General features: G+C 38.5%; 2 protein-coding genes across 2 annotated transcripts; both read right to left on the bottom strand.

Moving 5' to 3' along the window:
* Nucleotides 1-150: 150 nt before the first annotated feature.
* LOC140979121 (zinc finger A20 and AN1 domain-containing stress-associated protein 5-like) lies at nucleotides 151-716 on the bottom strand. The gene is made up of 2 exons (XM_073444469.1): nucleotides 324-716; nucleotides 151-219 (listed from the first exon to the last, which is right to left on the bottom strand). Exons 1-2 carry the CDS (start codon nucleotides 714-716, stop codon nucleotides 151-153), a joined length of 462 nt encoding a protein of 153 aa, XP_073300570.1.
* Nucleotides 717-12,808: 12,092 nt separating this feature from the next.
* Nucleotides 12,809-22,864, bottom strand: LOC140979682 (AP2-like ethylene-responsive transcription factor PLT2). Its single transcript, XM_073445190.1, has 9 exons — nucleotides 22,518-22,864; nucleotides 21,958-22,366; nucleotides 20,591-20,673; nucleotides 20,432-20,440; nucleotides 20,243-20,331; nucleotides 19,622-19,695; nucleotides 19,123-19,173; nucleotides 13,764-13,840; nucleotides 12,809-13,604 (listed from the first exon to the last, which is right to left on the bottom strand). Exons 1-9 carry the CDS (start codon nucleotides 22,663-22,665, stop codon nucleotides 12,931-12,933), a joined length of 1,614 nt encoding a protein of 537 aa, XP_073301291.1. The 5' UTR covers nucleotides 22,666-22,864; the 3' UTR covers nucleotides 12,809-12,930.
* Between the last annotated feature and the right edge of the window lie 689 nt (nucleotides 22,865-23,553).

The raw sequence follows: 23,553 nt of genomic DNA, 5'->3' as shown, positions 1-23,553 counted from the left end.
ACAAATCGACACCACCAATATCCCCAAATTAGTCATTATCTTAATACTTTACCTGCCAAACAATCTAGAAAAACATTTCCTCGAAAGGAAATTAAAACCACGCAATAACTGAAATGACGGTAATACCCCTATCCTTTTATCAAATTTACATCATCTTCCCGCCGCCGTCGTCAACGGCGTACGGCTAGCACGGAGGTCGTACGAATCGACCAGCTCAAACTACACGAACATGCGACAAACCCAGCAGATCTTCGATTCCATGGGAAGACACAGAGAAAAAAAGAATTCATCTTTTAAACCTTGAGTAATTTCGAAGCTCTAACCACCGGGTTTTCCCTCGCAATGGCCTCTCGGCCGGCGGCTTTGTAATCGTAGCTGCACTCGTGCCTGTCGGAATACCTGTGCTCCGGGCAGAAGACATCCCCGCACCGGCACCGGAAACCCACCAGCCCGATCCGCTTCCGGCAGCCCGACCCGGAGCACCGGGTCACGTTTCTTGGTCTTTTCAATACCCCTGGGCTATCCGCTTCTGTTGACGAGCTGGCTCCGAAGGTGAAGGTGGTAGATGACTTGGGATCTGGGATTTCTGACGGTGGCCGTGTGGCGGCAAGGATCGACGTAGACGGCGGGGGGATCGATGGCGGAGGGTTGCATATGGGTAGGTTCTTTCCGGGTACCTTGAGCTCGGTTTCTTCTTTCTCCCTTTTCTGCGCCATATTCTGGATTGGATTTTTGCTTTTCTTTCTTCTTTTTTTCTTTTTGGGGAAAGAGAGAGACGAAGCAAATGTGCTTTTTCTGCCTTTTTCTCTACGCAGAATGGAGGTGGAAATGAGGTTACATTTGTGATTTGACAATAAATATGGGCACGCTATTTAATTATGTAAATCTTTTGGGGTTATTCGGAATCAACTCGGAATCAGGCGTTGGGGGACATGTGTAATGACGCTAATGCCCTTCTGACTTTTTTCTTTTAATTTTTGTATGTGGCATTTCATTGGGGGCCATTGACAATGCCATTTTGGCTCAGTATCGACGTGTTTCCACGTCGAGTTTCAATACGGGCACACGAATAGGAATGTTAGAAAAAATATCAATTAAATAAATTATTTTAAAATATACAAATAGAATTTAGAATTCCTGTGGATTTTCTTTAAAAATTGATACGAGGTATACTAAAAAGATTCAGTTTTTTAATCATATAATATTGAATAATTTTATGACGCCTCCATAATTTAAAAGAATAGTAATTGATGATACCTGGAAAATATGAGGTAGATGTGTCATCTCATTGAAAAAACAAAAACTCTTATCAAATCATATAAAAGATCGATTTTGTCATACAAATCTCTTATCAGGTTCAAATCATGAAAAATTATTACTTTTAATGCAAAATATATATTTTTTTCACTTAATGTATGGACATATCGATGCGTGTCATGGATATAAATCTGTGAGACTGTCTTACATGAGACATACTCGTTCAAGGAAGACCTCCTTTGGTCGACAGTCATGATCGCCTACACGCACGACCTACAAACTCTTAAGAAAAGAGTCGAAAGAGTTTTCCGATGCAACTCCTCCGACGTTCATATTAGATGATGGCAACGAAAAATTGAGTAGAGAACTCAATATATGTGAGAAAATGGATATGCTAAATGGATCGAAGCTCATATGGGACAAATCTAATATTTATAGACAAAACTTTTATAGATTAATTGGTAACCATTGAAAAATTCAATCCGAACCGAATGATATAATCGACTCGGTCTCTCCCCCTGAAGCTCGATCCAGCTTCAAGGATGGTAGGCCTGCAATTAGTACGGTCCAACCCAAATGATCCCAGTACTCTACTCAGGATTTGGATTGTCCTCAACTCAGTAAAAACTTTTTAAAATGACATCTTCTGAACAACCGACCTGAGAAGAAGACTTACCTGAGCCCAAAGATATATTACGGTGATTAAAGTTCAACCCAAGTAAAACTCTATACAAATATTATGTGATAGGGAAATAATCCAAAAAGAATAAAGATATACCATTCAAATAACTAAAAATGAGATAATATCAAATTGAATATCCTGTTTAAGATAACTTATCATACCAGAATTATTGCCATACACATACTCTGATCTTTCATACCTCTATAAATACCATGTACTTTTCATTGTTAGGGGATTTCACTCATTACTTACACGAGCACTATTATATTTGCACTCTTATGTTTTCTCTCCGAACTGACTTAAAAATCGAATAAGTTGCGCCGAAAACTCTTCTGGCACTCTCTAATATTTGTTCACCTACATAGGATTCAGCTCGGTACTCTCTCGCCTAGAGGTGCTGCCCGGGCCAAACTAGGTCATATCACTCATATTAGCCACCAGTCGGGGTAATTTTTTTCTTACCAGACTAAACTCAGAGTACGTGAAATTTCTAGAAAAAGATGTTATACGCGAGCGAGAAGAAAAAATGATGAAAGCCGGGCACATTAGGGAAGTGTAATTCTTGAGCTGATTATCCAATGTAGTTCTCGTGGGCAAATCCACGAGAATATGGAGAATGTACATAGCTTTTCGAGACAGTAACCAAGCCTGTCCCAAATATTATTATCCACTACCGAGAATCGATCAGCTAGCCGATTCCACCGTCGGGCAAGGACTTTGTGCTTCCTCGATTCTTATCATGGATACCACAAAATTTCTTTGGCCGAGTAAGACAGAGACAAAGTAAGTTTCGTCACTTCAGACGGGACATTTTGATACGTGATAATACTTTTGGGCTTAAGAATGCTGGGACCACTTATCAAAAGCTAATGCATAAATTTTTCAAGGGCCATATTGGCCGAAACATCAAAGTCTATGTGGATGATATTCCAATCAAAACCAAGGCGGCTGAAGAATTGGTTGGTGATTTGGAATAAAATTTTTCCACATTTTGAAACTGTCGACTCAAGCTGAATCCGAGTAATTGAACTTTTGTTTTATAAACAAACAGCCAAGTTCTTGGGATATATAAATTACTCAAAGGGGTATCGAAGGTAATCCGGAGAAAATTCTTGCCCTCACTACTATAGGGTCGGCCCAAAAATTTCACAAAGTACAAAAGTTGACATGGAGGATTGTAGCCTTGTCCCAATTCATATCCCAGTCACTCGAGTGACCGGGCACTCCCCTTCTTCAAGATTCTCTGCAAAACCTCTAACCTCGAGTGGAATGCGGAAAGTGAACAAGCCTTCCAGGAGCTAAAGTCCTACTTGGTTGAGATGCATGTACTTAATAAACTAGTTAGGAGAGAGACATTTTTTGTTTAACTAGTAGTCACTCCTCGAGCCGTAGGCTCGGTATTGGTCCGAGGAATTCGACCCATCAACACATTTATTTCATTAACCATGCTTTGAAGGGAGACGAGCTCAATTACACCACACAGGAAAAATTTGTGTTGGCCTTAGTTATAATTGCTCAGAAATTGAGGTCGTACTTCCTTTACCCTCCCATCACCGTGCTTAGGGAAAATTATTTCTCACCCAGATGCTTTTTGAAGACTTTTTAAGTAGGTGACCGAGCTTAGCGAATACAGTATAAAATTTGAGCCCGAACTGCCATCAAAGCCCAAGCATTGGCAGACTTACTCGCCAAAACAATTCAAGTGGATGGGAAGAACAGTGAAAAGTCTATATGGATGGTTCTTCTTGCCAAACTAGTAATGGGGTCGTTGTTGTTATAATCTCACCTTGGGGCTAAGAAATAAGTCTAGCAATGAAGTTAGACTTTCGAGTATCAAATAATGAAATAGAGTATGAAGCTCACCTGTTAGGTCTAAATGCTACCTGAAACATGGGAATATATCGAGCTGTTCTTAATTCAGACTCACGGCTCGTGATCCAACAAAGCATAGGGAAATTCCAGTGAAAAATGATAAAACTATCAAGTATGCCCAAGACTTTAACTAAGTTCTAGAAGCATTATCTGATTTAACCATTCAGCACATACCCAGGACTGCGAATGGAATGGCTGACCATCTGGCAAAAATGACTAGTGCTTTAGTCTGACCCTCCAGCTCGGATATAACAAGGTAGGAATTGATTTCTCAGGTCGAACACACTCAGGAAACTAAGACGGAAATTAGATAAGGATATTAGAGATATAATATTTATTAATACTTGAGCTCGAGAACCCTCCCTACCGAGCAGAACAGAATGTGGGAAGTCAAAAGGAGAGCCCATCACTTTGTCATCCTAAACGACACTTTCTACAAAAGATCTTTCTCCTGACCTCTCTCAAAATGTTTCTCAAAATGTTTGGGGAAAGAGGAGGTTGATTACGTGCTACAAGAACTCCACGAGAGCTGCTGCGGAAATAATCTAGACAACATGGCTTTAGCTCGGAAGCCCTCCTAGACGGATTCTTCTAGCCTACTTTGAAGAAGCATGCCATGTCCATATTAATAAAATGTCAAAGCTGTCAGAGACATGCTAAATACAGTGGCAGCCGGCCGAGCTCATGAAATTTGTTACTTCACTGTGCCTTTTTGACCAATAGGGCTTAGACTTTGAGGGACCTTTCCCCAAAGCCACGAGCCAAAGAAAAATTTTTCTGGTCGCATTGGACTAGTTTTTCAAATGGACGGAAGTCGATCTCAGACTCGGATCACAGAAAATGAGGTGTTAAAATTTCTTCGAAGAAACATTGTATGTCGCTTTGGTATTCTTAAGAGACTTATCTCGGACAACGAAAGGTAGTTCTACGGGTCGAAATTTTAAGGGTTGTGCAAAGACATGAAAATCAATCAAATGTTCACGTCCGTAGAATATCCTCAAATTAATGGCCAGGTGAAAGTCACTAACAGGTCAATTGTACAAGCATTGATGCTGAGGCTTGGCTTTGCCAAGGGAAAATGGGTGGACGAGCTCTCAAAAGTCTTATGAGCTTATCGCACTATTGAATATGATGGGACATGAGAAACTCTTTACCACATGGTTTACAGCTAGGAAGTCGTCCTAACAGCGGAGATCGACCAAGACAGTGCCTTATTAACAACCTACATATCTGATAAAGATGATTTATTGGCCATGGACTTGGATATACTTGAAGAAAAAAAGAGTAGCTTCTTATCGCAAAAGAATGGCTCATGCTTACAATCTAAGGGTCCGACGTCGACTTTCCAAACCGAGGGACTTGGGGGAGAAAAATTCAATGTCAAGGAAAAAAGAGGAAGCTCAAGCCCAAGTATGAGAGACCATCCAAGATCATGGAAAAAGTTGGAATAACAACATATTAGATGGAAGATGCTAAAGGAAAGAAGGCTAAGTGGCCCTGGAACGCTCGCCATCTGAAGAAAATTACCTTTAGGCAGTTCGGATGACAAGTCAGTCATTCTAGTTTTTTTTTAATTTAAGATACATTTTCCATTCTGCTCATACAGAAGTATTATTTAAGTTTAGTGGCAAAATATTTTATTATGTATTCTTATATGTTCGACTTAAACACTCTATGAAAATAAAGCGTAAGCCCGACCTTGGTTTTCCATCTCACAAGGACGCCTCCGAGTGGAAAATCTTGTACAGACAAACCAACTCGGCACAATATATAAGTTGCAAAGAGCTGGGCAAAAAATACATAAGTCCAACAGAGTAGGGCAAAATCACAAAAGCCCGACTAGCTCGGCACAATATATAAGTCTCACGAAACTAGGAAAAAAAATATAACTCCCACGGTGTAGGAAAAAAACATATAACTCCCATGGAGCCAGGCAAAAAAACTTAAGTCGCACAGTGTTGGGCAAAATCACAAAAGTATGATCAACTTGGCACAATATATAAGTCCCACGGAGCTGGGCAAAAATTACATAAATCTTAAGGCGCTGGTAAAATCACAAAAGCCAGACCAGATTCGCACAATATGTATGTCCCACGGAGTTGGGAAAAAATACATATGTCCCACGAGTCTGGGTAAAATTACAAATGCCAGACCACCTCGACACAATATATAAGTTCCACAGAGCTAGGAAAAAAATACATAAGTTCCATGGAGCTGGGGAAGTCACAGAAGCCCGACCAGCTCGACAAATTATATAAGCCAAACAAAGATGGCAAAACCCAAAGATCCAATCAGCTTGTAATAAATTTTACTTAATTCTTATCAATTACACCCCTAGTAGAGGTCTTGCTCGGATAAATTGTTTCAATAGTAAAATTTTAGTATATTTTACTTATTGTCAATTACACCCTGATTAGAGTTTCTACTCAAGTAAACGATTCAATACTTAGTAAACTTTTAGTACATTTTACTTATTACCAGTTACACCACGAATATAGCTCCTGCTAGGGTAATAGTTCATTACTTGGTAGAATTTGGAACATTTTACTTATTTTAAATTTCACCTCAAATAAAGGCCCGGTTTGGGTTAATGATGCGCCACTCATATTTAAAATTAGCACTTTTAGAAAGTAAAGTACTCAGTGTAAGAGAGAAGGTAATTCATTAGAATGAGTTGAGCCCTACAATTACAACTAAAAAAAAAAGATTGCAACTACACTACTCTACACTTCCTCCCAGGCCTCCTCCTCGGCTTTCTGCTCGGAAACTTCTCCTTCCTCGGGCAGCTCACTAAGTGCTTTCCCAGAGTCTAGTAAGGGGAGAGGGTGCTCGACCTTGGGAAAACCGTTGGCACAGAGCTAGGTTACATAGCCTTGGAATCTCAACTAGAAAAAATCCATTGCTTCATACAAGCAAAAAGTTTCGAACTCGCTAGACCGTATGAACGCAACCTTCTTGCCCACCCAGATAGCCTTCGCCACATGTTTTTTTTTATTAAGAAGCTATCTTTTCAAAATCGAGTTCTCCTTGACAGAGCAGCCCGTTGCTCAGCTCCCTTAGCTGACTCGTCAGTTTGGAGTGCCGAGCCCAAAATATCGGTGGCATTTTTTTGGCAAGATGCAGAAAGTGTCTAGGACACGGCAGCTCGGTATATAAATTCCCTTACATGGAGAAAATTCTTCACGGAAAGACAAGGTAAAAAAAATGAGAGGGGAAAAGTAAAAAAAAAAAGGGCAAAATATCCGGAAAAAGTTGAGGGCTATCTGATCGTCAAGCTCTTGCTCGGATTCCTACTTGATGAATTTCATATTGAAATTTGAAAGATAATGTTGCATCAGATTCATAGCAAAGGGACCTACTGAGTCCTACAGCAGGGTTGACTCGGGGCCATAGGACAGCTTCCTAGAATGAGATTAGAAAGAAGGAGGTGAGTCCCGACCTCGACAATTGGCCTCTTCTCGGTGGCCTGTGTCTTCTTCAAGGAGTCCCCAACCTCTTCTATGGCGTCAGAAATGGGGTCCCGACCCCCCGAAGTAACCTTATTGGTCGGCTCAGATGCTTTACTTTTGTTCTTTCGGACCGAATTCTTCGAAGACTCGAGAGAAGCCGGCTCAACCTGCTCGGCCACTCCGACCTTTTTTTTCAGGGCTCGGATCATATCAGCGCTAACCATCCTATCACTTGTACGGGAAAAAGAAACCTTTAGTCAAAAAATAATAATGATGAAAGGACAACAAGCACAAAGTGTCAGCCTGAGTCATACCTATGGGCACCTCTAACTCGACCCCTTTCCTACAGAGACCAAAATAAAACAGTACGTCATCCTACACCAAGCTCAGTGTTCACAAAAAATCTCGAAGCCGCGACTCGGGCACAAAGTGTTAAGGCTCTTGGGAGGTGATTTCATCCTCCCAAACCATTAGACGAGTATATTTATAGTGTACGAGGGCGGAGACGAAGAAGAATTTGTTCGACCAGCCCTTGTGAGAAGATGGGTTTCTTTTCCAAAATCGGTGCTCGGTTTTCAAGTTAATATAAAACCACCCCTGGCCCACTCTCTTTGTATAAGGAAACCTAAGGAAGTATTTAAAAAGAACAGACAAGGAAACGAATCTTGAATAACAGTTCGGGCATGGCCAATTCAAAGCCATTGGGCAACCCTGCTCTCTTTCTAAACAAGTCAGCTAGGTCATGCTCGAGGTGAGACACTTCCACCTCATACCATCCAAGCTCGGCCCCCCTTAATTGGGCCTCTAAGGATCTGACTAACCCAAGATGTTGCTCGTGAGCAGTTTCTTGAACGGGACTGTTGGGCTGCTTGGGAGACAAGGGAGCATCAACGAACTTGGCTACCTCTCTAACAACTCGGGCGTCGGGGCTAGACATCCTTGACTAAGAAAACATAGGTAGCTTAATAAGGGAGAATGTAATAGGTTCGAGCACAAAAATCCTCTATTTGGGAGCGATGAGACAATTTGGCAGAGTAATGATAAAGTGATGAAAACGTAAAAATTATTGAAGGGAGAAGCCTATTTATGGTGATCGTCAAGTAACCAAAACTGCGAGATCAAAGATGATCTGATGGTGGAAATTTAGTCGGATACCAAACCCATTTCCCCAGAATCTGAACAAGCGCGCAACACAGCTATCCACGTGTATATCAAACAACCGAGGGGAAGTCACACCGGTCGAGGTTTTGTTTCGATCGAGGTAAAATCCCTTCCATCAATTCCTTTTCATTTTTACGGTCCATATGCATCCCGAACATATAAAAACCAGAAAAACATAGATCCAAGTGCCTAGCCACGTTTTCGGTTAGAGATTTAAATCTTCCATTTTGACGTCTCATATGCGAGCCAAACTAACACGAAATCCAAATTGATTTCAAGTATGAAAATTTGGGTCGGCCCATTATCCAACATCTTGTTCTAAGATTTATACTTTTTTATCCAAAAAGAGGGAGGTACTAGTTGATACCCCGGAAATCTGACCCGACCACTACAACAAATTCTGCATACAACCACGCACATACGACAACGGTTTTTTAAAAACCGTTGTCTTTGGGGGGTCAACGACAACGGTTTTTAAAAACCGTTGTCTTTGTGGGGTGAAAGACAACGATTTTTAAAAACCGTTGTCTTTTCGAGGTTAATTACAACGGTTTTTGAGGTCAATTACAACGGTTCTATAAAACCGTTGTCATTGAGCGTTTTTTTAGGGTCAATGACAACGGTTCATAGAACCGTTGTCTATTAGCGTGTTTTTTTTATAATCGACAACGGTTTCTTAAAACTGTTGCAATATTTTGCGACGGTGTTTCAAAAACCGTCACTACTTTTAAATTTAGCGACGGTTTTTAAATAACCGTCGCAAAGTTTAGCGACAGTTTTAATAAAACCTGTCGCATGTTTTAAATTAGCGACGGGTTTATTAGCGACAGTGTTTTAAAACCGTTGCTAATAGTAGCGACGGTTTAAATATAAACCGTTGCAAATTTAAATCTTGCGACGGTTTCAACACTACCGTCGCCAATAGTGACTGTTTAAACAAAAACCGTCGCCAATAGCGACTTTAAACACAAACTGTCGCAAATTGTCTATAAATATCACATTTTCGATCCATTTTCCTTCACAACACTTAAAATTTTTCTCACCACTTCACAACACTTAAGATTTTTCTCACCACTTCACAACACTTAAAATTTTTATCTCTTACACTATTTTATCACTTCACACAACACTTAAAATTTTTCTCTCTTACACAATTTCACACAACACCTAAAATTTTTCTAAGCATTTCATAACACTTCAAAATTTTTTCTCTCTTATACAATTTCACACAATACGTAAAATTTTTCTCTCTTACACGATTTTAATACTTGACAACACTTAAAATTTTTTTCTTTTACACGATTTTAGTTTCGATTATAAGTTTTTTTTAGATTTCTTAAATTATTAAAAGTATTTTTTTTATTTTTCGAAACAAAGTAGCGACGGAAATTGTGGTTAATTACCGTCGCTAATATTAGCGACGGTCTTAATTGATAACTGTCGCTAATTTCAAAATTAGCGACGGTTCTCATTTGACCTAGCGACGGTTTAATAAACCGTCGCTAATTTTGGCTTAGCGACGGTTTGGGATAAAACCGTTGCTAATTTGATTTAGCGACGGTTTCAAAAACCGTCGCAAATATGACCTATCACAACGGATAAAAACCGTTGTCGTTGAACTGACTTTCAACAACACCCTCAGTTACAACAGTTTTAAGAAGGCTACGACAACGGATAAAATCCGTTGTGGTTTGCCGTTTTTGGTGTAGTGGACTGAAAGGTATTACCAACCAGTTCCTCCCTCTGAAGCTCAATCCAGTTTGCAATTAGTATTGTCCATCCCAAGTGATCCCAATAATTTACTCGGGATTTGGATTGTCTTCAGCTCGGTAAAAACCTTTTCAAATGGTCCCAAGAAGATCAACCCAAGCCCAGAGATATATGGTGGTGAATAAAGTTCTACCCTCGTAAAACTCGATACAAATATTCTATGATAAAGAAATAATCTCAAAAGAATAGGGATATACCATTCAAATTACAAATTACTAAAGATGAGATAATATAAAACTAAATCTCCTATTTAAGGTAACTTATCATACCAGTCACCAGAGTTCTTGTCATACACAGAATATGGTCATTCATACTCTATAAATACTAGGTACTCCTCAATGTTAGGGGGATTCACTCATTGCTTAAACAAACACTATTATATTTGCACTCTTAAGTTTGCTCTCCGGACCAACTTAAGTGTCAGAGAGGTTATGTCTGAAACACTTCCGACTCCCTATAACGTTTGTTCGTCTGCGTAGGATTCAACTCGGTGATCTCTCGACCAGAGGTTCTGCTCAATCCAAATTCAGCTCGGATAACTCATTATCAGACACCAATCGGAGTAATTTTTTTCACCAGACCGAACCAAGGGTACATGAAATTTCTAGCATCATCAGATTTCTTTCTTTATGGAGATTGTTTCAATACTTATCAAAGATTATTTCCTTATCTAGATATGAGAATATTTAGGGAAATATTTGAAGTAGATAAATTCCGATCCCACCATCTCCTTATGTATTACACCCTCTCTTGACAGTTTATGCCCATGGAGGTCTGGCTAGTGACCTAGACCTAGTTTGATGGGTCTACATCAAATCCAACTCGGTAGTTCGGGACATTTTAGGTCAGGTGACCATCATGAGGTCGGGACAATTGCTCAAAACACTTCTGAAAGGAATATATCCCCTTACTGCTTCCTTTTGCTGACACCGTCTAGTTAACATATGAAGATCAGATCGTATTAGCCCACTCCATATCTTCGAGATTATACTCATTTCTTCCAGGAGAGAGGTCAACTCATATGCTCAGTCCACCTCAATCCATAACTCTTGGATCTCGGTCCTGTTCCTTTTTTCCCACTCATTCCCTCCGCTGCATTTACCTCGGCCCCATATCCGCAGAGCTGGGTCATTTCATCCTGTCCCTTAGGAGTTAGGATCCTCCCAGTAATTAAAAAACTTACGCCAAGAAATCGGCCCATGCATCCGGACCAGCTCGAAACCCCCAAACCAGAGGTCGGGCCATAATCCTAGTCCCCATTCGAGGTATTCACCCCCAAATCCAGCTCGGAAGGTCGGGGCATCTTGGAATTGGGGAGGTTAGCCCATTTGTTAGTGCCTTATCACACACTGTCACACTTCCTCAAGCTCGATACCTTGAGAGGTCGTCCAATTTTAATGTCCAACTTATCCAGGCTTCTTTGTTTTAATTTTACTATTTGAACAATACATCAATATTTTATTTTAATAATATATAGTGATGTTAACACAATATTTTTTTAAAAAGTTATACCCTATGAAGAAATAATTATAAACAAAATAAAGAATATCTTTATCTATCATTTTTTATTAATGAAATTTTTTATATATAATTTAGTGATCATCTCAAAGACAAATCCTGCAAAAACCCACCCCTGAGAAAGTGTCCTGATTTCCGTAGCGAACTGCCTCCAAAACTCAATTTGGAGACTGGAAAAAAGGCGGAAATGCTAGAATATATTAGTTAGTCTATCTTTCACCGAAAATAATTTTTCTCATATCTCAACACCATTAAATCATGTGGATATCTCACATTTTAATGATAGTTTATATCATGTATTACCCATTTTGTCTAATTTTTATTTATTTTTTTAATCTAGCTAGTCTTTAAATATCGGGAGCTTTGGAATTCTAAGCAGACTAATAAAGCAAAATTCAGTCGTAACGTACTGAATATGTTTTGTATCAGTCAATCATCTTCATGAGTAATCAATTTCTTATAAAAAAAAAAATAGGACTTAAATAATTAGGAATTTTTCTTGAATATCACAGAGTATTGAAGAAGATATGCTAAATATCTTGAGTTATAATTAGTATACAATATTTCTTACTTTAAACGTAATTTAATTGTTCATGAGTAATACGAATTTCGCAGCCCGTCAACCCAAGTCTATATCATATCAATCTGAGATCGAACATATCTTGATACTTTTTTCAAACAACTTCCTATTCGCACCATCTATAGCTAGATGTTGTAAGCAAAGCAAGACATGTCAAGTATAGGATTACTTCTTGAAATGAGATGTGCTTCGATGCGCCGGGCGCTCTTATACTATATATTTCAAGATGCGACTCAACAACACATAATATGCTAATTCATCCAAGTCGGAATCTCGAGCCACGACGCATGACTGAACCGAGACAAAAAAAAACTGTTCAATAGATTCTTCTACCAGATGACATAAGTCCAAGGAACTTGATATAAAGGGTCTACCTAACAAGAAATTATATGCTTGATGAGAACCTAGAGGATAAAAAGACAAAACGTGTTACATTTTAAAAAAAAGATATAATATTACTTAAATTTTATCTGCTAATTTTAACATCAAGAGTAATGTTAGTCCACAAACAAAATTGTCGAGATCAAGAAAATTTGAATGATTAAACCCTAATGCATGGTTCTTACTCATCACATTCGATCATACCACGTTAGTTCAATTCCATATTGTGATCTGGAAAAAAAAAACAAAGCAATAATTTCTCAGTGATTCCACATATTAAAAACACTAGCATTTGATCCCTGAATAATTTCCCCGGACCATCCGGTATAAGCAGCAGCAGCAGCAGCAGAAGGGAAACGATCATGATCCAATTTCACCACAGCATTCTCTTCGTTACCCGACCCCGAACTATTCAAACACAACCCGAACCCGTTTCCGAAAAACCCTCCATTACTATCTACCACAGATGATGATGATGATGAAGAAGAAGAAGGACAGCCGATGTTCATCAACCCATGCAACAGAACAGGATTATTCTGCAGACATTGGCTGTAAAGCTGAGCATTCTGATGCATGACGAAACTTTGGTGGCTTCGTGAATCTTGATCATAAAGCGAAAAACTAGGGTTCTGCAGAGTGAGCAAGGGTTGAGTTTCGTGCAGGAGAGGATAATTCGATTGAAGAGAGGTGGTTGTGTTAGGGCTGCCATAGGGGAAACTTGAGGTTAAGTGCATGATATCTTCGTGTTTTCTCGATAACTCCATCGCCTGCGCTTCCTTGAGGCGTTTGGCCGCGCCACCGCCGATGGGCAGGGTGGTGCTGCCGAGAATCGCATTTACATCATACCGATTCATGTCGAAGTTGGTGACTGCGTTTAGACCTCTGAATTTTATGGCTGCAACGTCGTATGCTTCAGCGGCTTCTTCCTCAGTGCCTGTGAACAGTGCCATGCACGTGATTGAATTAGAATATTATCCACAACATTGGAAATTATTTGGAAAAAAGCTCAAATAATTTAGTTATTTTAATTTCTTATGATAACTGATTAAAGGAAGTGAATTTCAGATTTTAAAAAAAAGTGTTGATGGCTTACTGAAAGTTCCCAAGTAGAGATCTTTGTTACCAGCAACTCTTCCTATTCTTGCTTGCCATCTTCCATGCTGGTGATGCCTGAATATTCAAAAATATATTAATTATTAAGTTGAAAATTCAAAACAGAACAACGGCACCAAAATTTACGCACGCTATATATCTAAAAGTTGTGTTGTTTTGGCTATCGGTAGTCTATGTTAATTGTACTGAAATACGTTTCTATTTTGTACTATTTGGGAACACGTTTATTAGCTTTCTTCTTCCATAACCTGTATAAAAGGCTGTAAGCCGTGGTTAAAACCGATTGGATGAGAAATAAGATTTCAGTTAGCTCAATGAGCAAAATTCTTCTCTTTCAATTCTTGACATGGTATCAGAGCAGTAGGTTTCATTCCTAGGGCTCTTTTTTTCAATTCAATTGCTCGATCAAATAGCTGTAAAAGCAAATCTGCAGTAATTCCTTCAATCGAGTTGATGGTGAACAATTGCAGTTTCAATGATCCTCTGTATATTCATCCGTCCGATACACCGGGCTTAAACTTGGTCAATGATCAGCTGATTGGAGTAGAAAACTATGGTATATGGAGCAGAGCTATGCTGATTGCACTTCGAGCAAAGAACAAAATCGCGTTGATTGATGGAAGTTGTTGCAGACCACCGGTTGATAGCCAGACTTCACTTCAATGGGAAAGATGCAATGCACTTGTGCTATCGTGGATAATGAACACGGTATCGAAGGAGATTTTCGGTGGAATTATCTATGCATTAGATGCTTCATCAGTATGGACCGATCTGAAGGAGCGATTCGACAAAATCAATGGATCGAGAATTTTCTCGATCCATAGAGAAATTGGACGGCTGACCCAAGGTAATAGTACTATCTCAACATATTATTGCAAGCTTAAGCAACTTTGGGATGAGTATTCAGCTCTTGTCATCTTGCCTTTGTGTGAGTGTGACACTGCTAGGAGATATTTGGAGCATGAGCAGCAGTAGAGGCTGCTTCAGTTCCTGATGGGACTCAATGATAGTTACATGAATATAAGGAGTCAAATCTTGATGATGAGTCCATTACCCACAGTTGGACAGGCTTTTTCACTACTGTCTCAGGAGGAATCTCATAGAGCATTGTCCTCAGTTGAAGCTCCAATAGCAGCTTTCTACACTAGCCAGACCAGAGTAGGTAGCTCCATGAAGGAAAGAGTGAACTTGTTTTGTGATCACTGCAGTTGGAATGGACATACAAAGGAGAATTGTTACAAACTTGTTGGTTATCCTCCATGGCATAAGTTGTATAGAGCACCAAATAAGGGACTAAACAAAAAGGTGTACAAAGACAATGTGAACCACATGAGGATGTCAGCAGATGTTAACTTTGTGGAAGAAAACAATACTGATCAACCAAAAGCAACACCGAAAGTATCAACTGGAACTGGAGCTCCGTCTGTCTTCACTCCTGGCCAATATGCTGAAATCCTGAAACTTTTGGGCAGCAATAACATACAGAATGATTGTGCACCAGTAGTGAATATGGCAGGTACTGCCTCACAAACCTTTGGTACTGAATGGATTATTGATACTGGAGCTAACGAGCATATGATTGGTGATATCTCTCTATTACAAGGTTCTAAATCTCTGGTAGACTCCACTGGCACAGTAAGATTGCCAAATGGTAGTAAAGCCAATGTTAATGAGATTGGTTCAGCCCCATTAACAAATTCCATCCAGCTTGAACATGTCTTGTACATACCTCACTTTCAATTCAATCTTCTATCCGTGTCCAAGTTCACAAAAGATCATGGTTGTTTTTATCACGTTTTACCCACATTTTTATGTATTTCAGGACCTCAGGACTGGGAGAGTAATGGGGATTGGTAAGGAAAGGCATGGGCTCTACTACTTCACGTCAAAGGTAGTTTCAAAGTTACTTCCCAAGGATAGTTTCACTTTTCCATCTTCTCTGTCTAGTTTCGATAGGATGTATTCATGTTCAGTTACTGATCTTTGTAAGGATGTTAGTATTGATACTTGGCATAAAAGGTTAGGACATATGTCTATATCAAGAATGCAATTGTTACCCTTTATACAAAGAAATTATTCATTGTCTCATTGCTCTGTATGTCCTATATCAAAACAGTGTAGGTTGGTATTTCCACAGACCAGTATGACCAAATATTCTCGTGCATTTTAGTTAATTCATATGGACATTTGGGGTCCATTTCATACCCCCACCTACAATGGTGAAAGGTACTTTCTTACCATTGTTGATGACTTTACAAAGGGAACATGGATCTATCTCATGCAATCTAAGATGGATGTGCTTAGGCTAATTAGACTATTCTTTGCTATGGTGAGCAACCAATTTTCTAAGAAAATTCGAGCTATCAGAACAGACAATGCCATTGACTTCTTCAAAAGTGAGTGCCAGTTTTTTTTTCATCTTTAGGGGTGATACATCATAGTTCTTGCCCCTACACACCACAACAAAATGGTGTAGTGGAAAGAAAACATAGGCATATACTTGATGTAGCCCGAGCACTTCTATTTCAATCATCTATACCACTCAAATATTGGGGAGATTGTGTATTGACAGCTGTGTACTTAATCAATAGAGCTCCTACACCACTACTAAAAAATAAATCTCCTTTTGAATTGTTATTTCATAAGCCTCCTTCCTTCACTCATCTAAGAACCTTTGGGTGCTTATGTTATGCCTCGGCTCTACCTATAAGTCACAAATTTTCACCTCGGGCTGTGCCTTGTGTGTTTATAGGATACTCCAGTGTACATAAAGGGTACAGGGTCCTTAATCTGCAATCAAGAAAGATATCAATTTCCAGAGATGTGGTTTTTCATGAACACATCTTTCCATTCGATGTCACTAGCCAACCCATTCCTGTTTTTAATTCATCATCTACTACGGTGGATCCCTTACTGGTCAGTGAAGAGCCAGCAATGGCCTTTCCTTTAAATGAACCATCTGCACCTAGCCCTACACCTTCAGACATTCCACTACGCCGATCCACTAGAACCATAGTTCCTCCGATCTGGACACATGATTATTCTTGTTCCCTCATTCCCAAACATAATCCTAACACTTGTACACATCCCATAGCCAACCATCTTACATATGGTCATTTCTCCAAATCATACCAATCCTTTTTAGCAGCCATATCATCAGTCAAAGAGCCCCTATTCTATCATGAGGCAGTCACTGATGAAAAGTGGCGTGCTGCTATGGATGAATAACTTAATGCTCTAGAAAGAAATCACACATGGGATGTTGTAGATTTACCATCCAAAGTGAAGCCCATTGGATGCAAATGAGTGTACAAAATTAAATATAAATCTGATGGCAGTGTAGAAAGATTTAAGGCTCGTCTAGTGGCGAAGGGATACACACAACAGCCAGGTATTGACTTCCATGACACTTTCTCTCCCACTGCGAAGATAGTGACAATTCGATGTCTCCTTAATACAGCCGTGATCCATAATTGGCCACTCTTTCAAATGGATGTGACCAATGCGTTTCTACAAGGGGATTTAGATGAGGATATCTACATGAATCTTCCGCAAGGCTACAAAATTGATGGGGTGAGAAAGGTCTGCAAGTTGACAAAATCATTATACGGTCTAAAACAGGCTTCACGTCAATGGAATGCGAAATTCTCATCTGTCATGGTTGAATGTGGCTACTGTCAGTCACAGCATGATCACTCCTTGTTCTTTAAAAGAGATAATGCTTCAATTACTTTGCTTGTGGTGCATGTTGATGATATTGTAATCACAGGGAGCAGTGCGACAGAAATACAAAGTCTGAAAATGTTTCTTCACTCGAAGTTGCAGCTTAAAGACCTTGGACATCTCAAATATTTCTTGGGCATTGAAGTTGCACGTTCCAAAGAAGGTATTTACCTTAATCAACGGAAGTATGCATTGGAGCTCATCGCTGACACAGGTATGGCAGGGGCAAGGCCATTTGATACTCCTATGGAACAGAACAGGAAGTTCACTAGCCATGAACTCGATTCTAGTATGCAACAAGCTCAAAGAACTGTTCCAGCAGATGCTTTGCTACTTGACCCAAATGAATACCAGTGCTTGGTTGGTAGATTAATATACTTGACTATAACTCGACCTGACATTTGTTATGCGGTCCAATCTCTAAGTCAGTTCATGCATGCTCCGAAGGCATCACACCTGGATGCTGCCACTCGAGTTGTCAAATACATTAAAAGAAATCCAGGCCAAGGCATCTTGTTAAAGCCTTCTGATTCCTTGTCCCTTACAGCATATTGTGATTCAGATTGGGCTGCTTGCCCCATGACTCGTCGTTCAGTTACTGGGTATTGTATTAAACTAGGGGCATCACTCTTATCTTGGAAGTCGAAGAAGCAAAATACTGTTTCACGATCGTCTGCGGAGGCAGAATATCGTGCCATGGCAACCACTACTTGTGAGATCACTTGGATTGTTGGCCTTTTGCATGACATGGGAGTTCAGATTAATGGCCCAGCGACGCTTTTTTGTGACAATATGGCTGCCATTCACATTGTGTCAATCCAGTGTATCACGAACGAACTAAACATATAGAGATTGATTGTCATTTGGTTCGTGAGAAGATCAAAGAGGGCCTTATTTGCACTAAATACATACCTACACACCAACAACTCGGTGACATCTTCACGAAGAGTTTGGGGAAGACTCAACATGCCTACCTGCTTGGGCTTCTAGGTGTCTATGATCTGCATCAACCTTAAAGGACGCACAGGTTCAAGCTTGCTGTTCATAATCACACCAAGCTTGAGGGGGGAGTGTTAATTGTACTGAAATACGTTTCTATTTTGTACTATTTGGGAACACGTTTATTAGCTTTCTTCTTCCATAACCTGTATAAAAGGCTGTAAGCCGTGGTTAAAACCGATTGGATGAGAAATAAGATTTCAGTTAGCTCAATGAGCAAAATTCTTCTCTTTCAATTCTTGACAGTCTAAACCGTAACAAGTTTGATCTTAGTACAGTATGCTAGGTTATATTTTTCTTTTACTTCTTTATGTCAGAGTGTTGATGTGCCACCATATACGTCAAATAATGGTACATGTCAATGATGTTCGACGCCACTCCATAATATATTCTTTTGTCTAATCTCACATAAACAATATGAGATTATACGTAGCACTTTGGCAAGGACAAAAAAAACTTATATTGTATCAAGAATAGACTCTGACAATTTATAAAAACGAAAGTCAAAACTGACCAAGTTATTGAATAATTTTGCTAAGTTTTCAAGCTATACATATATCAGTTAAATCATATATTATCATCTATATATTTATATATAAAAGTAAAGATTTGAATACCTTGTTACCCCACGATACATTGAGGCTCCCCTGGAAAACCCGCTGCTCTTCCTGCAGTTCAATAAAATAGTAACGAATGTTCATACTAATATAATTTAATTCAACTATATATATAGTCAAAAGAATGAACTAAAATATCTGTACACTTTGAAATATAATATGATACAATATGCCTTTAAAACATCAGACTAGATGGTAGAAACTCTGGTACAGTCAGGAATTGATCTTGGAGTGCAAATTAGTGATTGTTTCTGACAAATCTTTCTGTCATATATATATATATAGTTACAAGTCTATAAGTTTCTTTAACTACACACAAAAATCGAATATGTCGTCGTCACTAGTGACATAATCTTCTTCTAATAAAGAGAAAAACTTTTGTTCAAACCTACGTCAAAGCGGAAAAAACCTTACCCTCAATGTAAAATTAATCATAATAATAATTGAATATATATACACACACACATTATATATATATATATATCTTAGTTTTAATTACCTTCTAATGGAAGCCACAAATTCTTGCCTTGTCATGAGTTTCATCTCCTCAAGCTCCTTTTCATAGTTGCTGATCTGAAATTAGTCAAATGATCACATGAAGTCATATATATATCTTTCTCACAAAAGGAAAGAAGAAAATCTAATTGTTGGAAAAATTATTTAAATCATTCTACAATTTGGAGCATATAAAATTTTTGGTAAACTAATCGCTTAAAATTAGCCTTTATAAAAAATTTATTTTTTACACTTTTCTTTATTTTTTATTCAACGCGGTGCTAACATGCATGGCCGTAACATTTTTATATGATCTCAGATATTACTGATATGCAAGTGTCTAATCATGCGAACTCCCGAGTATAAATGACTAATTTATTATACTAAAACCAAATTTCGACTATTTAAATGACCAAAATCCGAACATAGCCAACTTTTTAGTTCTCCACTAAATTGTTTTGGGAGGACCGGATAAGGAGAAACAGTATCTATACATTCCATTGTCTAAATTTAAAGAGAAATCAGATTTTTTTTTCAAAATTTTCTGGAAATGCAATATGATTTAATTAGTAATCACAATAAAATTAAATCGTCCCCTTCAGACTTATTTCATTGTTTAACTTACATGAAAATTAGTAGTAGTAGATGAACCCCAGTATTTTAGAGCTGCTAAATCATAGGACCTAGCTGCTTTCTCTTCTTTGTCATAACCACCTACGCAAGAAAATCAATACAATGAAATTAAAATAGTTTCCAATTTACAAAGAAATATATAGAAGAACCCATAAATTGGTGAAGAAATTAATTCACTTACCTAGATACACTGAAAGGAAGGAACAGTACTTGTAGTGGTAATTATTGCCATAAAAAAAGAGAGAAAATTAAAATAAATTAATTATCTTAAAATTTGGATTAATATTGATATTTGAAATATTTCTTGGAAGTTAATAACGAAATTAAATGAATTTGTTACCTTGACGCCCTTTTCTAGATTGACCTTCCCTTCTGCAACTATTATCCCATAAGTGGGCTTCATACCTTCCTGTCCACCTATGCCTGAATTCAAAAGCCAAGCCATAAAATTCATTCGTTTTTTCGAAATCCATGCTGTTATATATGGAAAATAAGTTTTTTTTTTCCAGTATTTTTACTGTTTTTGTTTTCTTGAACACTAACTTGTAAATTTTTTATTTAGTACATTCTCTTGTCATATTCGGTTATTTTGGTTCATCCTCTCCCGGAGTTGCCAATTTTCATCGGAAAAACTAATGAGGCCGTGGCTGAAACTTATGTGGTTAAAAAAAATGGGTTCTTTGTTTTGGTCCAATAACTTTTTCTTTTTCTTTTTTTTCTGGTCCACTAACTTTTCAATTTTGATATCGATACAATAACTTCTAAATTTTAGCTATTTTTGTTCATCTAACACTAGAATGTTCATTTTTTTTGGTCAAAAAACGTTAATTATAGGTGGCTAAAGCTAAAATTACCAAAAATTCACGGATTTCTCGATTTTGAAGGGAAATAAATTTATTTAGGAGAAATTAACATTAAAAAAAAATCAAACAAATCAAACAAATTTCACAAGTTCTATGCATTCCACGATAACCATTCAATGTTTATGAAACCAAAATGTGCTTTAACAATCATCTAATTAGACGTTTTTGGAGAAAATTAAACATTTCAGTTGTAGATGAACTAAAATAGCAGAAATTTAGAAGTTATTGTACCAAGACCAAAAAACTGAAAAGTTAGTGGAACAAAAACAAAAAAAAATTGACAAATTATCGGACCAAAAGAATCGACAAATTATTGGACAAAAATTTTTTTTTCTATTAAGCGGCGTCCTAGTTGGCAAAAAAAAAAACAAGAAATGTCCGATTGTTTAGCCACATCAGCTTCAGCCACTGTCTCGTAAACCTTTTATCGTGGAAATTGGCAACTTCGGGAGATAATGGATCAAAATAGTCGAATATGAAAAGTTAATGTACCGAATAAAACAAATTGACAAGTTAGTAAACCAAATACAAAAAAGGTGAAAAAACTGGACAAAAGAAGTATTTTTCCTTTTATATATCCATGAAAATGATTCTTCAAAAAAGTGGAAAGAGCTCGAAATCCTCTATGTAAATTCAATTTATGTATTCGATAAAATCTTAGATGGTTTTAAAGTAAAGTGCTTTCGTGTATTTTTTATTTTTATTTTTTACTTTTCTCGACACCTTAAATGATTTTAGCTGAAGGTTGAAACAAGAACTTAAGTTGGAAAACCCTAATAACATGTTCATCTGAAAGTTTTAGCTGTTGTTTAAAATAGAGAAATATAACGAATATCTCTATCACCTGGTTACGCCGCGATATATCGATGTTCTTTGGCCGAACGTTTCCGAAGTCCTCTTGGAGGCAACCTCGACAATACTAGTATTGCTGTTATCGACACTAGGAGTGGCACTAGCACTGGTTTCACTCGTTGAACCCTTGCAACTTCCCATGGAGAGTGTCAGTTGCTGCATTTTACAGCCATTTTCTTGGAGATTTGTGGTGGCAACAGAACCCGAACTGTGTTGCACCGCCGGGACGAGGCTGTTGCTCGAGAACAAGTAATCTGTGTCGTCCCTCGTGTGGATATCGTTGTAAGGGACGAGTTCCAATTGGTTACCTGGTCGGCTCACGCCGAGGAAATCAGCAACCTTTGGCCCTCTGTTGATCCCTTGTTCAGCGTTAATGAAACTCCACTCTGCGTATGCTACATCTTACCAACAACCAACCAAAAAAATAATAATAATACCAAACTTCCACACACATTCAAGAATTTACTCAAGTAGTGCAATTCGATGTGTATTGGGACTCGGAGATAGTAAACATCAAGTGACCAAACTTCATTGAGATGTATTAAAATTTACCTTGGCTTTGAAATGGAGTCTCAGCATAATTTTCATCAACCGAACCTAAAGAGAAGTGGTGAGAATCTGCCGTCTGCACGTGTAATGGTGGCAACGAAGAATGGGTGGTGGGAGAAAGAGGAAACGAGAGCCAATTGTTGGAATTCATGGAACCCTTTTTCGCTGAAGAATTCTTACACGAATTCGAACTGTGTACCGTCACTGAAAAGTTGATACCTGCATATTACAAAAGCAGCAAAGAGAATCACAGGTCATTGATGGAGCTGTATACATAAAATATATAAGATTTCACGCTAGCCCAGAGTTAAAAGAGGGAGTTAAATTCGAAACTGACAGATGTGAAGATTTCCTTTCATTTACCCTGATATGAAGAAAAGCTGCGAACTCAAAAGTGTTGCATATGGTCAGTCTTCTCTACTTGCATATAAAGAGTGATAGATGTAGAGAAGAAAAATTCACCAGCGGGCTCTAGACCTGCGGGGTGCCATCTCGAATAGTGTTAATTGTTGTAAACTGATTGGATAAAATCTTTGATCGCTGCATATGTGGACTTGGACAATATTTCCTCCTTGAGTTAGCTTTTGGACAATATTTTCTCCGTTTGGTATGTGTGATGGAGCGTTTGGTTTGGAGGATAAAATAAACTAATGATTAGTATGTAAATGATAAAAGAAATGATTGTGATAGAAATATAATATATAATGTAAAATTGTATTATGTTTGGTATGATTTTTAAGTGTGGAATAATTTTGAATTTTTTGATGAAATGACAAAATTGCCCTTTCTTTTTTTGTTTTTCTTCTTCCACTCTGGCGGCGGCGGTCCGGCAGAGGTGGCGAAGGCGGTCGGTCGAAGACGGCGGCGGTGGTCGGCAGCGGCGGGGTCGCCGGAAGCGCCGGCGGCTGGCGGTGGACGGCTGGAAGCGCCGGCGGCGGTGGTCGGCCTTTGGCGAATGTTGCCCGTAGACGGTCGGTGGAAGGAAGTGGTGTTGTGTTTGAATTTAGCAGAAGGGTAAAATTAGAAAAACAGGAAGGAT

Source organism: Primulina huaijiensis, chromosome 6 (assembly GCF_012295235.1).
Source record: "Primulina huaijiensis isolate GDHJ02 chromosome 6, ASM1229523v2, whole genome shotgun sequence".
In the NCBI taxonomy this organism is placed as follows: domain Eukaryota; kingdom Viridiplantae; phylum Streptophyta; class Magnoliopsida; order Lamiales; family Gesneriaceae; genus Primulina; species Primulina huaijiensis.
Note: the sequence above shows the minus strand (reverse complement) of the source record. Positions and strands in the feature narration are given on the sequence as shown.

Excerpts from the sequence above, each read along its gene's own strand:
- LOC140979121 (XM_073444469.1), bottom strand. The coding sequence starts at position 716 with ATGGCGCAGAAAAGGGAGAAAGAAGAAACCGAGCTCAAGGTACCCGGA. Across the intron at positions 220-323 it reads TTGCGAGGGAAAACCCGGTG|TTTGAGCTGGTCGATTCGTA; the intron begins GTTAGAGCTTCG and ends ATGTTCGTGTAG.
- LOC140979682 (XM_073445190.1), bottom strand. The coding sequence starts at position 22,665 with ATGAATTCCAACAATTGGCTCTCGTTTCCTCTTTCTCCCACCACCCAT. Across the intron at positions 20,674-21,957 it reads ATATATCGCGGCGTAACCAG|GCATAGGTGGACAGGAAGGT; the intron begins GTGATAGAGATA and ends TTTTGAATTCAG. Across the intron at positions 19,696-20,242 it reads CTACTACTACTAATTTTCAT|ATCAGCAACTATGAAAAGGA; the intron begins GTAAGTTAAACA and ends GACTAATTTCAG.